This window comes from Euleptes europaea, chromosome 4, assembly GCF_029931775.1.
Source record: "Euleptes europaea isolate rEulEur1 chromosome 4, rEulEur1.hap1, whole genome shotgun sequence".
Classification (NCBI taxonomy): Eukaryota; Metazoa; Chordata; class Lepidosauria; order Squamata; family Sphaerodactylidae; genus Euleptes; species Euleptes europaea.
In genome coordinates this window covers 112953904-112968235 of record NC_079315.1, presented here as the reverse complement: position 1 = coordinate 112968235, position 14332 = coordinate 112953904, and the positions used below count along the sequence as shown (strand labels likewise).

Sequence of the window (14332 nt, the reverse complement as noted above, 5' to 3'; positions counted from 1 at the left end):
AGTGACCCCTACTCCATGCCCAGAAGATAGCCAAGATGCCCTCCCTCTCATCTGCCTAAGGTCATAGAATCAGCATTGCTGACAGATAGCCATCTAGCCTCTGCTTAAAAACCTCCAGGGAAGGAGAGCTTACCAACTCCCAAGGAAGCCTGTTCCACTAAGGAACTGCTCTGTTAGAAAATTCTTCCTAATGTCTACACGGAAACTCTTTTGATTTAATTTCAACCCACTGGTTCTGGTCCGACCTTCTGGGGCAACAGAAAACAACTCGGCACCCTCCTCTCTATGACAGCCCTTCAAGTACTTGAAGATGGTTATCACATCCCCTCTCAGTCTTCTCCTCTTCAGGCTAAACATATGTGGCTCCTTCAACCTTTTCTCATAGGACTTGGACTCCAGACCCTTCACCATCTTTGTTGCCCTCCTCTGGACACGTTCCAGCTTGTCTACATCCTTCTTAAATTGCGGTGCCCCAAACTGAACACAATACTCTAGATGAGGTCTAACCAGAGCAGAGTAAAGCGATACCATCTCTTCCACATACAATTTACTAGAGGGAGGCGCAACGTCTCTGTCTGCCATTTGCCAATTGCAGCTGATTTGGCCATCAGAGGAAGGCGAGGCAGTAGCCCCAAACTCTTGCTGGCTTAACATCTTTAAAGTACACTGCTGGGGGGGGGGGAGCACGTCAAAAAGGGACCCAACATACAAATTCTGTGATGCTGTCAAGCCCCCTTAAGGTTAGGGCCGCATCCCGCCCGGGATGTCCCATCTATTATCAGCATTGTCAACGATGAGTCGACACTCAAGAAAGGCAGAAGTTGCCATTTTGTTGCTTAGCTGGGTCCCAATTTACAGTCACTGCCTGGGTTTACTCCTTGGACCCCACCTGGTCCTAGGTCTGCTGTCCCAGTTGAGGTCCTTCTGCAGGTCTTAGTAACTCCTAGCTCTGCTTACTGCTTGTTCTTGCAGAGATAACACCTCAGGTAGCAAGGCCACCCAGGCCTGGGGCCAGGGTAGGTGTTGCCCCGTGGCCAGGAATGCTACCTTCCTGCTCCAGGGGAGTCTTGTGTCTCTACTGACCACAGACAGCTCAAGCTCAGCAGTCTACTCACGCTGAGAGCCAGCATGGTGTCGTGGTTAAGAGCGGTGGTCTGTAGCAGTGGACTCTGATCTGGAGAACCGGGTTCGATTCCCCACTCCTCCACATGAGCGGCGGAGGCTAATCTGGTGAACTGGATTTGTTTCCCCACTCCTCCACACGAAGCCAGCTGGGTGACCTTGGACTAGTCACACTCTCTCAGCCCCACCTACCTCACAGGGTGTCTGTTGTGAGGAGGGGAAGGGGAGGCGATTGTAAGCCGGTTTGATTCTTCCTTAAGTGGTAGAGAAGGTTGGCATATAAAAACCAACACATATAACCCTGGCCAACTTTGCTGAGACATTTTTAACTAGCTACAACGAGGCACTTCCCTATTTCTCACAGACATTTCCCAGCATACTTGAATGCCTTGGCAAAGATGGCCATGCAGCTGGCTGCAAGAAGGGACAGAAGCTGTGTTAACGGGAGGGATTTTACGAACCGAAGCATCTCATCTCTCAGATGCATCCTAATAAGAATGACAGGGCTATATCTCTCCCCAGCAAAATAATATGTGAGGTTTTATCTTCATTTTTTTTAGTAGCGGGATTCAAGCTAAGCTCACACATGCTATGAATGCCGACTGTTCAGTCGTCCCAGATAAATCCATTTCACTCGCCTCTTACGCTTTCTTGACCCTCTGCAGTGCAATTCCCCACCACCACCCTTTAAACCGAGAGGCGGTCATCATCCCGTTAAATGGTTTGATGGCGAACAAAACCTACAGTCTAAACAGGAGTTTCCCTAATCCAAAAAAGAAGCTCTCGTTCTTTACATAACAGCATAACTTGGGAATACCAAGACCTCGTTGGTGGCAAGTAGGGGATCCCCCACCAACAGTGGGTTCTTCCTGCTGCCATTCAGCTGGCCAACTGGAGGGAAAATGGCAGGGAACCCGGTGTGTGTGTGTGTGTGTGTGTGTGTGTGTGTGTGTTATGACATCAGCAGCATCCTGATGCTCTGGCATCCCTCCCTGTAGTGTCTACCCAGAAATGACATCAGCAAGTCTCCAGGGCCTCTCTGGCATAGGGGAGAAAACTCTACAGTCAAACCATGGAGCTTTTACCCAAATGCCTGAGGATTGCCGCTGATGTGCTGGTGTCACTTCTGGGCGCACGGGGAATGAGAACACCAGTGAGCCCCCCCCCCCTCCCCAGCAAGTTAAGTCTCCCACCAGTGGCCAGGGGAACCCAGCAACCCTAGCCTAACTACATATTAAGCTTTCCCTGGGAACATCACCAGGTTGGATGGAGAGGCAAGTTCTAAAATTCCATGCTTCCCAGATGTGTGCAGACCTGATTCAAGACCATGACACAGAGAGAGATTGGGGCTTAGGCCTTCTTTCCACATTATTTTTCCATCCCCATGGGGCTGTTTCTGGTTAGGAGAATAGCAAGGGAGGAGGAAGTCTAAGCCTCTTCTGCTTGTATGTCATGGTCCTGATCTGAATGAGGCCTGTGCTTGCCTGGGAGGTGTGGAACTTCAGAAGAAGAAGAAGAAGAGTCGGTTTTTGTATGCCAACTTTCTCTACCACTTAAGGAAGAATCAAACCGGCTTGCAATCACCTTCCCCTCCCCACAACAGACACACTGTGAGGTAGGTGGAGTGGAGAGTGTGTGACTAGCCCAAGGTCGCCCAGCTGGCTTCATGTGTAGAAGTGGGGAAACAAATCCAGTTCACCAGATTAGCCTCCACCGCTCATGTGGAGGAGTGGGGAATCAAAACCCAGTTCTCCAGATCAGAGTCCACCGCTCCAAACCTCCGCTCTTAACCACAACACCACACTGGCTCTCCAAGAACAAGCCATGGCTGTTAGCAAGGAAAAGACAGCGGGTAGTTAAGGCTTGTAGCTGCAACAAACAAAACAAACAGAAAGGCTTTAAAAAAAAGTCTTATGGGGAAAAGGTCAGTGTTCAAGGACAGAAACTACAACCAGAGTTGCTAAAGCCATGCAAACAACAGGGGAAGTTATCATCCCTGTAATTTGTTCCCAGGTTTCCTAAAAAGCACCCAACCAGCCACACTTTGAAGTTATCATCACTGTACTTTGTTTCCAGGTTTCCTAAAAAGCATCCAACTAGCCACACTTGAATTCAGAATGCTGACCAGACCAATACTGGCCGGATCCAGCAAAGCAGTTCTTACGGCTGGCTATTTTGCACCTGCTGGGCACATAGGCAAGGCCCTTTTCTGAAAGCTAAAATATTTGCAAACCAGGGACAAGTAATGAGGTCAGGAGCACAACCTATTCAGTTTCATGCTTGGCATGGATTTGTTTTCCGTGTAGCCAGGGCTTCTAGAAAGAAAGCAAATTGATTCAAAAGCAGTTTCAAGAAGAAAGAGAGAAGTCTCCATGCTTAAATCAAGATGACTGTGATTGATACAGTGGCTACTTCTCAGAGACCATGCACATTCATCACGGTGCATTCTAATAATGAATTTACTCTCTGCTCTTGTGCAGTGAATCAAATTGAATGATGCATTTTCAGCCTACATGAAAATGTGCCCCCCTATTCCATGAGACGATAAATCCATGGCGGAGCATACCCCTGTGCCCCAGAGGTGGAGACCTCAGCCAAGCAGTTTCTTTCTTGCAGAATCTAAAAGGTTCTCTCTCTTTGTGCCACTGGAAATGAACAAATGACTCCACAGTAGACTCCGAAAGGCCACCCTATCCCAAAAAAAATAATCTTGCCATATTTAAGTCAGACAGAAATGCCGGGGAGACCTTTGTGAGAAATGGCATCAGCAGATGAATCCTGCTTGAAAATATTTGGAGGCTTTGTTGTGGCTTTGCCTTCGTTTGTAGAAGGCTGTGTTTTTATCTAGTCACGAGCAAGGCTTCACTCTGGTTATTTCCGAATTGGGGTTTTTTTCGTGAAAAAGAAATGGCATCATCTATGGGGAATGCTCATCTGCAAAAGTGGACATGTAACCACTACAGCATAGTGTAGTGGTTAAGAGCAGTGGTTTGGAGTGGTGGACTCTGATCTGGAGAACCAGGTTTGATACCCCTCTCCTCCACATGAGTGGCGCAGGCTTATCTGGTGAACTGGATTTGTTTCCCCACTCCTACACACAAAGCCTGCTGGGTGACCTTGGGCAAGTCACAGCTCTCTTAGAGCTCTCTCACCCCACCCACCTCGCAGGGTGTCTGTTGTGAGGAGGGGAAGGGAAAGTGATTGTAAGCCGGTTTGAGTCTCCCTTAAGTGGTAGAGAAAGTCGGCATATAAAAACCAACTCTTCTTCTTTTAATTTTGACAAGGGTTGGATTTCCTGACTGCTTAAAACTCATACTAGGCTGAAGAGCACAGCGTTTCCTAAACAGATCAATGACTTCCTATTTCACACAATACTGCTTTGTGTATCCTTGTTCCTTAACAAAAAGCTAAATAGGCTGTTGTTGCTCATCATGGTTCCCTATTACACATATGATACTGCGTTTCTGCTCAAAAGAGGAGTATTGCACACCACTCTCTATTAGGGATGCTTGAACAAATACTGTTTGGCTCACACCCTATTGGCTGGTTGTGAACAGAGAGCTGATTTTTCAACCATCAGTTTTAAACTTCGTCGATCTGTTTCTCAGTGTTAGGCAGCTTGTTTCACTGTACTCCTTATCAATTTTTTTTCATTTATACCCCACTTTCTCCCCAATGGGGACCTAAAGAGGCTTACATAATTCTTCTCCCGTTTTTTTTTTTATCCTAACAACCCTGTGAAGTAGGTTAGTCTTAATGTGTGTGACTGGCTCAAGGTCACCCAGCGAGCTTTCATAGCAGAGAGAGGATTTGAACCCGGAGTCTTTCAGCCCCTAGTCTGATGCTTTAACCACTACACCACACTGGCTCTAATCATGTGGTACAGCGCAATTGGCTTTTTGCGCATGCGCGTTCTCACACAGCCCAACTGAGTCTTACCACCCCCAATCCTTGCTGCGCATGTGCTCTGCTGTGCAGGCAATTGTTTAAATAGACAAATTACTCAATAAATCACTCACAAATAATAAAATCAGTCATCAATGAATGCTGTGTTTCAATAAAATCCTACCCCCTTTTGGTGCTCAACTACATAGTCCTTAGTGGAGTTTATGGCCGCCAATCCATTTGAATCAGCAGCATCATTGCGCATGCACAGTTTTCTGGGACCCCAATGCAAAGCAGTTCAGCAGGCATTTGAGGGTCCTTGGCACAAACCGAGTGATTGGCTCACATCTGATTGATACCTTCAAATACGGTAAGTTTGACAGTTGATCACCGCATCCCTATTCTCAATTTCGTGCAATGGTTTGTGGAACAGCTTGTGCTTGTTAGAAATCTGTTTTGTTTGGAATTCCTGTCCAAAACTGTGAATTTCATGTACCCCAAAACTTAATTAAAAATTGCAAAATCCCTGTGTTTACAGAACTTTGACAAAGTGTCAAAAATGGAAAGAAACAAGACATATTATCAGTGTTGCCCTGGTAAAATATTTTCCATGACCTTTTCACAAGAATGATATAGTCTATACAGAAGAACCTACTGAAAATCCCAAAAGGAAACACTACACAAAAGAAAAGTCTGAAAAAGTTTCAAGCGCTGCGTCAGATATCCTCACAAAAGGACATCTCTTTTCATGTCACCTTGAGCTCCTTGAAGGAACCGCAGGATAAAAGACTGACAAATGGAAAGATAATTTAATAGACTCCTTAGGTCTCATTCCCCCGCCCGTACAAAAACAGGCACATAACCTTAAACATTTGCTCATAGCTTTGTCTGTACCCACTTAACTCGGCAAATTCTGTTTTTCTATGCAAAGCAAGTTTCCCATTATACAGCTCTGAAAGCCAGGGCAACCTCGCAAGAGCACAAACCCAAAGTGAATAAATCCATTTATGTCTTCTCTTTCCCTACCGCGGAGTCATATTTCGACTTTAAATACCATCTAGCAAATTAGCTTATGCAGGAAATTCTATTGTAGCCCAGAGATTAGTCAGCATCTCAACATTTTTAGTATGATATAAAACTGAATGGTTTTGCAGTTCCAGTGTCTGCTATCGGAAATGATTAAAAGCGAGAGGAATCCAAAGTCGCTATCTTATGAAAAGGGATCAGAAAACACAGCTATACATACCTGAGCATGAGAAATATTACACAAAGGGCACGGACGATTGTAAGGGCAATCCGAAACACTCTGCTAAAGTATCTGCCTTTACTAAGGAACAAAAGGAACGACAACTTTCTGTCACCTATTCTGTGTAGTTCAGTTGGATCAAACACGGGAAAACATCTCAGTTCAAAGTATTTTATTTGTAAACCCTGTCTTCTCTATAAACAACTGGGTAGCAAGCTGGACACCATCAATATCATATAAAATGATGAACAGTAACTATATCAAACAATGATAAGAAATACCAACAAGGACATATCAATAATAGACAACCTACACTGAATATTGCTGCCAAAAAAAACGCTTCCACATATAAACCCGAGGTTTATCTAACATTGTTATAGCCTTAATAGCCCAACTCTATCTCATCAGAGTTTAGAAGCTAAGCGGGATCAACCATGGTCAGTAGAAGAAGTAGAGTTGGTTTTTATATGCCGACTTTCTCTACCACTTAAGGAAGAATCAAACTCGCTTACAATCACCTTTTCTTCCCCTCCCCACAACAGACACCCTGTGAGGTAGGTGGGGCTGAGAGGCTAAGAGAGTGTGACTAGCCCAAGGTCACCCAGCTGGCTTCATGTGGAGGAGTGGGGAAACAAATCCAGTTCATCAGATTAGCCTCCACTGCTCATGTGGAGGAGTGGGGAATCAAACCCGGTTCTCCAGATCAGAGTCCACTGCTCCAAGCCACCACTCTTAACCACTACACCATGCTGGCTCAGTACGTGGATGGGAGACCATCACGAAAGACTTGGGTTGCCCCACAGAGGCAGGAAATGGTAAATCACTTCTGCTCGTTACATGTCTTTAAAATCCCTTGGTCTTGGATTCGTGTGACAGCACACAATTATTATCTAACATTAAAGACCCCCCCCCCAAATCCTCTCTTAAGGAATTCAAACTTGCATTCCCTTCAAAATGCCAAGTGGGGGCTTTCCTCAACCCTTCTGGGAATCTGTTCCTCAAAACATCTGCTGAAATAGCTGGCAAATGGGTGGCGGCTGACCACACCCTAGCGATTTCCAAACTGAGCAGCCATTCCTGCCCATGGGTCTTCTGCTCAGACTGGGCCATCTCCCACCCTAGTAAAACCTCAGCTTGAATCTCTCAGTTTGAGAACAGAAGTTCATCAACAATACTGGCCGAACGCAAAGGATTCCAGGAATAAGACATGGCAAAGATTCAATCCATCTGTTACTGGCGCTGCAAAGTCAAACCAGGATGGCCCCAATCCACTTGTGTCACGTGCTATTTTTCCTAAATGCAGGGAAGTTTCTTTTGGAACACCCAAAACATCTCCTTCCCTGGAGGTTTTTAAGCAGAGGCTAGATGGCCATCTGTCAGCAATGCTGATTCTATGACCTTAGGTAGATCATGAGAGGGAGGGCACTTTGGCCATCTTCTAGGCATGTAGGGGTCACTGTGTGTGGGGGGGGGAGGTAGTTGTGAATTTCCTGCATTGTGCAGGGGGTTGGACTGGATAACCTTGGGGGTCCCTTCCAAATCTATGATTGTAATGCCAAAGACATTTCTGTTGGGGGTTGGAACATGACTGAAGAGGTATCAACCACATATTGGCCAGGAATCCTGGAGGGATTTTTTTTTTTTTTTGCCATATTCTGGGCATGGAGCAGGGGTTACTGGGAGTGTGTGTGTGGGAGGTAGTTGTGAAGGTCCTGCATTCTGCAGAGGGTTGGACTAGATGACCCTGGTGGTCCCTTCCAACTCTACGACCCACCCCACCCACCCCGATACACCTCTGGGCCTGAAGTGGCAGATTCCAGGAAAATCTTTCACCCCTTGATTTCGCAGGCTGCAAAACCCAGCCTAGAGTTCCAGGTCAGCTGTACGCTGCAGTGAATTGGCACAGCACTTGCCCCAGGAAGCCTCTGCCAGTGATTAAATCAGAGCTTTCATTCTTACAGGGCCCCGTCAAAATCAAAGCACCACATTTTTCCTGATCCCTTGACAGGTTACCATAAATATTATATACAGGCCTTCCGACTGCTTCTGAGGTAGCTTTAAATAGTAATGGCAAAGCCATTAAAAATCCAAAGCCACAAATTCATATCGGAAAAAAGTATAATTTTCCATTAGGATCTACTGAATTTTTATCTTAACGGAGGCAGACGCGGCTCTGGCTGACCCCGAGAATCCCGAGAAGGCCAGGAGAGAGCTGCCATGAGACCGCATGCACCCCACAATGCTCAGCATCATCGGTTTTATTCATGCAGACTGTAAAAAGGAAACCAAGACGAAGCACCACCCCGTTTCATCTTAGACATCAACAAGATGGGGTATAAACTTTTGAAAGTCAAAGTTCCCTTTGTCAGATACTACCCAGTTTGCCAACTCTACAGTGCAGACAAAATTCCCTAGGTATCACAGCCCATGTTAAGTTGTTAGAACTGTAACACAGAGAAGAAGAGTTGGGTTTTATATTCTGCTTTTCTCTACCTTTAAGGAGTCTCAAAGCAGCTTATAACTGCCTTCCCTTCCTCTCCCCACAACAGACACCTTGTGAGGAAGGTGAGGCTGAGAGAGTTCGGAGAGAACTGTGACTAGCCCACGGTCGCCCAGCAGGCCTTCATGTGGAAGAGTGGGGAATCGGACCTGGTTCTCCAGATTAGAGTTCGGCTCTTCTAACCACTACACCACGCTGGCCTCTCATGTGGGGAATCGAACACCACGCTGGCACCCACGTGGCGGAGTGGGGAATCAAACCCGGTTCTCCAGATTAGAGGCCGCCACTCCTAACCACACCACCACATGGGCTCTCATGTGGAGGAGTGGGGAATCGAACCCACATGCATACAGATGTCGCATGCAGCCACTTTTCTAGGACTACCAGCGCAGACTGCATGTGAGGGAGATCTGAAATCTACTTTAAGATTTAAAAAAGTCTCCCTGCACACCATGCGGGTTAGAAACCTGCAGTGGGGAAGCGAATGAAATCTCCTGTCTGCCTCTTCCTTCAGCGCAGCCCTGCTCCTGGGATCCAAAAAGACCAGAAAGCTGGAAAGATCTCGAGGCCTTGGGTTTGCAAAAAGAGGCATCCAACTCTATGGATCTGTGCTGCTCTGCACAGCTCAAGAAGAGTGTCATTCCAAGCCAAACTTTGCAACAGTCTCTGCATCCCAGCAAGTTCCTTGTACCAGTTATTCCCACGAGAGAAAAACAAACAAACAGCTGATCCATTTGGCGCCAGAACACCAAATGCTTTGTTACATTCCTTTCTGGGGCACCTCATAAAAAGTAACACTGTGAAGCTGTCCTCCTTCCGGCAGCAAATGAAACATTATGATTGAGTGAGCATTGTGTGACATGATGAGTTGAGGTTGACTGAGTTTTACGGTTGCCAGCATTTGGGGATGGAGCCTGGCGGAGGACAAGGTTTGGGGAGAGGACTTACATCAGCGGGGGATAATGCCGCAGAGTCCACCCTCCAAAACTATCATTTTCTCCCGGTGCTCTAATCTCTGTAGTCAGCTGTAATTCTGGGAGATCTCCAGGCAGATCTTCGTTGGAAGCAACAGGGAGAGCCGCATAAACGTTTGCCTTGCGTTTAAAACCCCATTGCTGATAAAAAGCTGATTGATATTCCAACAATAAAACACAGAACTGTTTAACAACAAAGCCAGATGCTTTCCCCCAAAGATTAATTGCCCCTGTCCTCTTTATTTCGTCCAGCCCTAGAAGACTTATTCTGAGCAGAAAGAACAGGAAGGCAAATTCCAAATACCAAATGCTGTCATCAACAATTTCATAGAATTAGAGTTGGAAGGGACCACCAGGGTCATCTAGTCCAACCCCCTGCACAATGCAAGAAATTCACAAGTACTTCCCCCCCACACCCCCAGTGACCCCAATTCCATGCCCAGAAGATGGCCAAGGTGCCCTCCCTCTCATCATCTGCTTAAGGTCATAGAATCAGCATTGCTGACAGATGGCCATCTAGCCTCTGCTTAAAAACCTCCAGGGAAGGAGAGCCTTCAAAACCATGTGTGTCACACAGCCTGCAGGCTGGATTCAACCCGAGAGCCATCCAAGGCAGCCCCCATCCCCCACTTTCGATCTGGGCTGGCGAGTCCATTGCAGGCTTACCAGCCCCCCGGCTCCCAAGTCTGGAGGTGTCAATTATCAAAGACTGTTAAAAAAAAGAAAATACTCTAAGAGTGTTACTGTTTTAAGCATGTTTGTATTTTAAGTAAAAAAATAAAGTTAAAAATATATCATTAATTGTCTTTGCCTGTGTATTCTATAAATTTTTTATCTCTAGTACCTGGCATTAAATGTTATGGTACACATCGCCCGGCCCGACCAATTGACATTTATGTAATATCCAGCCCTTGTAACGAATAAGTTTAACACCCCTGCCTTAAAGGATCGGTAAAGGAGGTCACCTCTGACTTGCAACAGGAATAAACATTGATTATAGGTGGGTTTTCCTTTAAACCAATCTTTATTTTCTTCTCCCCAATGGTCACTTAAATTTACAGTGGTAGCACTGTCAAAACAGCTCCTCTTAGGCTGGCCCGCAACCCTGGTTATGGAGTTGCCAGATTGTGGTTACCAACCCAGCAGCTGCACACCGATGCACCCAGAAAACACTCAACAACCCCCTACGGCTTAACCTTGCCAGACAATGCCGATGATAGGTAGGCAAACAGTCTTTAGTGGAAGCTTGTCTATCACAACTGATCTAATTAAAGATGTCAACAAAACTTCCAAGGAACCTTTAGGCTCCCTGGGACACATCTTGAAAATCTCTTATTTAAGGCAGTGCTTTGAATGGCTGGTGCCCTAAAATCATAGAATCATAGAGTTGGAAGGGACCACCAGGGTCATCTAGTCCAACCCCCTGCACAATGCAGGACATTCACAACTACCTCCCCACCCCACACCCCCAGTGACCAGAAGATGGCCAAGATGCCCTCCCTCTCATCATCTGCCTAAGGTTACAGAATCAGCATTGCTGACAGATGGCCATCTAACCTCTTCTTAAAAACCTCCAGGGAAGGAGAGCTTACCACCTCCCGAGGAAGCCTGTTCCACTGAGGAACTGCTCTAACTGTTAGAAAATTCTTCCTAATGTCAAGACGGAAACTCTTTTGATTTAATTTCAACCCGCTGGATCTGGTCCGACATCCTGGGGCAACAGAAAACAACTCGGCACCATCCTCTCTATGACAGCCCTTCGAGTACTTGAAAGTACTTGAAATAGCCCAGCTTAGCCTGATCTCGTCAGATCTGAGAAGCTAAGCAGGGTTGGCCATAGCCAGTATCTGGATGGGAGACCACCAAGGAAGAATGGTGTCACTACGTGGAGGAAGGCCATGGCAAACCACCTCTGCTCATCTCTTGCTCTAGAAACCCAATGAGGGAACGCCAGAAGTCGGATGCGGCTTGGCGCTGTATTATTCATTATTTTGGATGGCTATTTTGTGTGAGTATTGAAAGACTTTCCTGACTTTGCTACGGCGTCAAGTACTTGGGGGGCTTTGTACGTGCGCCTACAATTTGGCTTAACTGTTATCGAACGACTGCTGCTTTTGTGACATGCCTCTGCAGTTTTATTCTGACTGCTTTCCAAGTTCAAAACAGTATGGATTTTAAAAACACAAAGGCGTTTGGGACGGGTAGCCGGCTGCACTATACCTGGACGGGTAGCCGGCTGCACTGATGCGGATCGTCTCCAGCACTCCGCAGGCTCTCAGCTGCTGCACCGCTCTCTTGGGATCAAAGCTGAAAAGACAAAATTCACAGCATTGCCTGAGTGAGGCGATGCAGATACATCTTATGTTCTAACAGTGGAACTTATAGTGACAACAAAAAGGGGGAAAGGAAAACTTTAACCCTAAACAACTGGAATAAGGTACCCAAAGGTAAGAAATCAACATGAAACCATGGGCTAATATAGATACAGGTGATCCTGTGAATTAATTATGTTGATTTTAATATAAATGCAGATAAATATAAACCACTTGTATGTAGCCCTATTTAGGAAAGGCAAAACTCTGCTTAGGACTGCACTTTAATGGTTTGGGGTGTTTGGTTTTATTTGGCATTTGTTGGTCCTTTTTAATTTGTTCTTGTTATGGTTTAGTGTTTATGCTTTTTTTGGTTGAGAAGGAGGAGGAAGAAGAAGGGTTGGTTTTCATACCCCTCTTTTCTCTACCTTTAAGGAGTCTCAAAGCGGCTTACAATCGCCTTCCCTTCCCCTCCCCACAACAGACACCTTGTGAGGTAGGTGGGGCTGAGAGAGCTCTGAGAGAACCATGTCTGGCCCAAGGTCACCCAGCAGGCTTCATGTGGAGGAGTGGGGAATCAAACCCAGTGAGGAATCAAACCCAGTTCTCCAGATTAGAGTCCCGCCGCTCTTAACCACTACACCATGCTGGTTCACATGGAGCACGTTATTAGGAGAGGGGGAAGGTGAGATACAAAACATTCAATAAGTTAGACAATAATCAACAAACAAATCTGCAAGCAGCTCTCTGGGGCCTTTCACAGCTCAGCTATCCCAATTTTTTTAAACCGACGACGAGAATATCCAAAGAGAAGCCGCGTCAGTCTGCTGCAGCGAAGTACAACAGAGAATCAAGTGGCCCCTAAAGGACCAACCAACTTCATTCTAGGATAAGCTTTTGTCAGTCAAAGTCAGAGCTCACTTCTTCAGATGCAGAACACTGGAAGCTGGATCCTTACGAATGCCCAGCACATGCTCTGCCGCTGAGAAGGGACCCCTTCCAAATTAAAGTGTGTTAAAGATGGAGCCCCGTGGTGAAGAGCAGTAAGCTGCAGTACTGCAGTCCAAGCTCTGCTCACGACCTGAGTCCAATCCCAAGGGAAGTCGGTTTCAGGTAGCCGGCTCAAGGCTGAATCAGCCTTCCATCCTTCCGAGGTCGGTAAAATGAGAACCCAGCTTGCTGGGGGTAAAGGGAAGACGACTGGGGAAGGCACTGGCAAACCACCCTGTAAACAAAGTCTGCCTAGTAAACATCGGGATGTGACGTCACCCCATGGGTCAGGAATGACCAGGTGCTCGCACAGGGGCCCTTTACCTTTTTCAAGACAACCATCAATATGATAGGAAAAAGGACCCAGGGTCACTGTTGCCAACATTTAAAACTTGGAGACACCAAAATCTGTGAACAATTTCTAAGCAGGACCGGATGCATGAGAACAGCAGAAGAAATACAGCTCTTGGTGGTATTCGGCACATTATAAAATCCATCAAAGCTGTCGAGCCCCGGAGCAAGTGATCCGTTATATTATCATGAAATTAAATGCATGACAGCAGAACATTTAGCATGTTTTCTCCAGGTAGGAGCAAATCTGTGTGTGTATGAGGAGAGTGTGTGCGTGTTGCCATTTTAAATAATAATAAATAATAGTGGCAATTTTACTGTGACACTGCACCTTTCATCATGCAAACCCCTAAAGCAATTATTTATGTTGGCTATAATAAAAAACGGCTCTCTGAAATGCTGCCGTTGTTCCCCAGACATGCTTGCTCTGGGGCAGAGCCCAGCAGCCATTCAGCAAAAGACTGTAAGCAGCAGCTAGGACAGACTTCCCAACAGTAACCATGGTAAAAATTTAGGAGATGTAATATCACTTCCAGCGAGCCCCGTGGCGCACGGCGGTAGGCTGCAGTACTGCCGTCAAAAGCTCTGCTCGCGACCTGAGTTCGATCCTGACGGAAGTCAGTTTCAGGAAGTTGGCTCAAGGTTGACTCAGCCTTCCATCCTTCCGAGTTCAGTAAAATGAGTACCCAGATTGCTGGGGATAAAGTATAGACGAATGGGGAAGGCAATGGCAAACCACCCCATAAATACAGTCTGCCCAGTAAATGGCGGGATGTGACATCACCCCATTGGTCAGTAATGGCCCGGTGCTTGCACAGGGGACTACCTTTACCTTTAACATCACTACCTTCTTCCATATAAACCTATCTATCCCCTCTGGTCATCTTTGGAGGTCCAGTTTTGGGTGCCCCCATCATCTGAGGGTAGATGGGTGGCAACCTTCTATGTCATG

At 46.4% G+C, this 14332-nt stretch overlaps 1 protein-coding gene across 1 annotated transcript in view; it reads right to left on the bottom strand.

Annotated features, from left to right (window-relative positions):
• The window catches only part of MYO5B (myosin VB), a 336132-nt gene that overhangs the window by 91672 nt on the left and 230128 nt on the right, over positions 1-14332 (bottom strand). The window contains exon 17 of the mRNA XM_056847832.1: positions 11948-12034. Coding sequence (XP_056703810.1) covers positions 11948-12034 — 87 coding nt within the window. The remainder of the gene's footprint in view (positions 1-11947; positions 12035-14332) is intronic.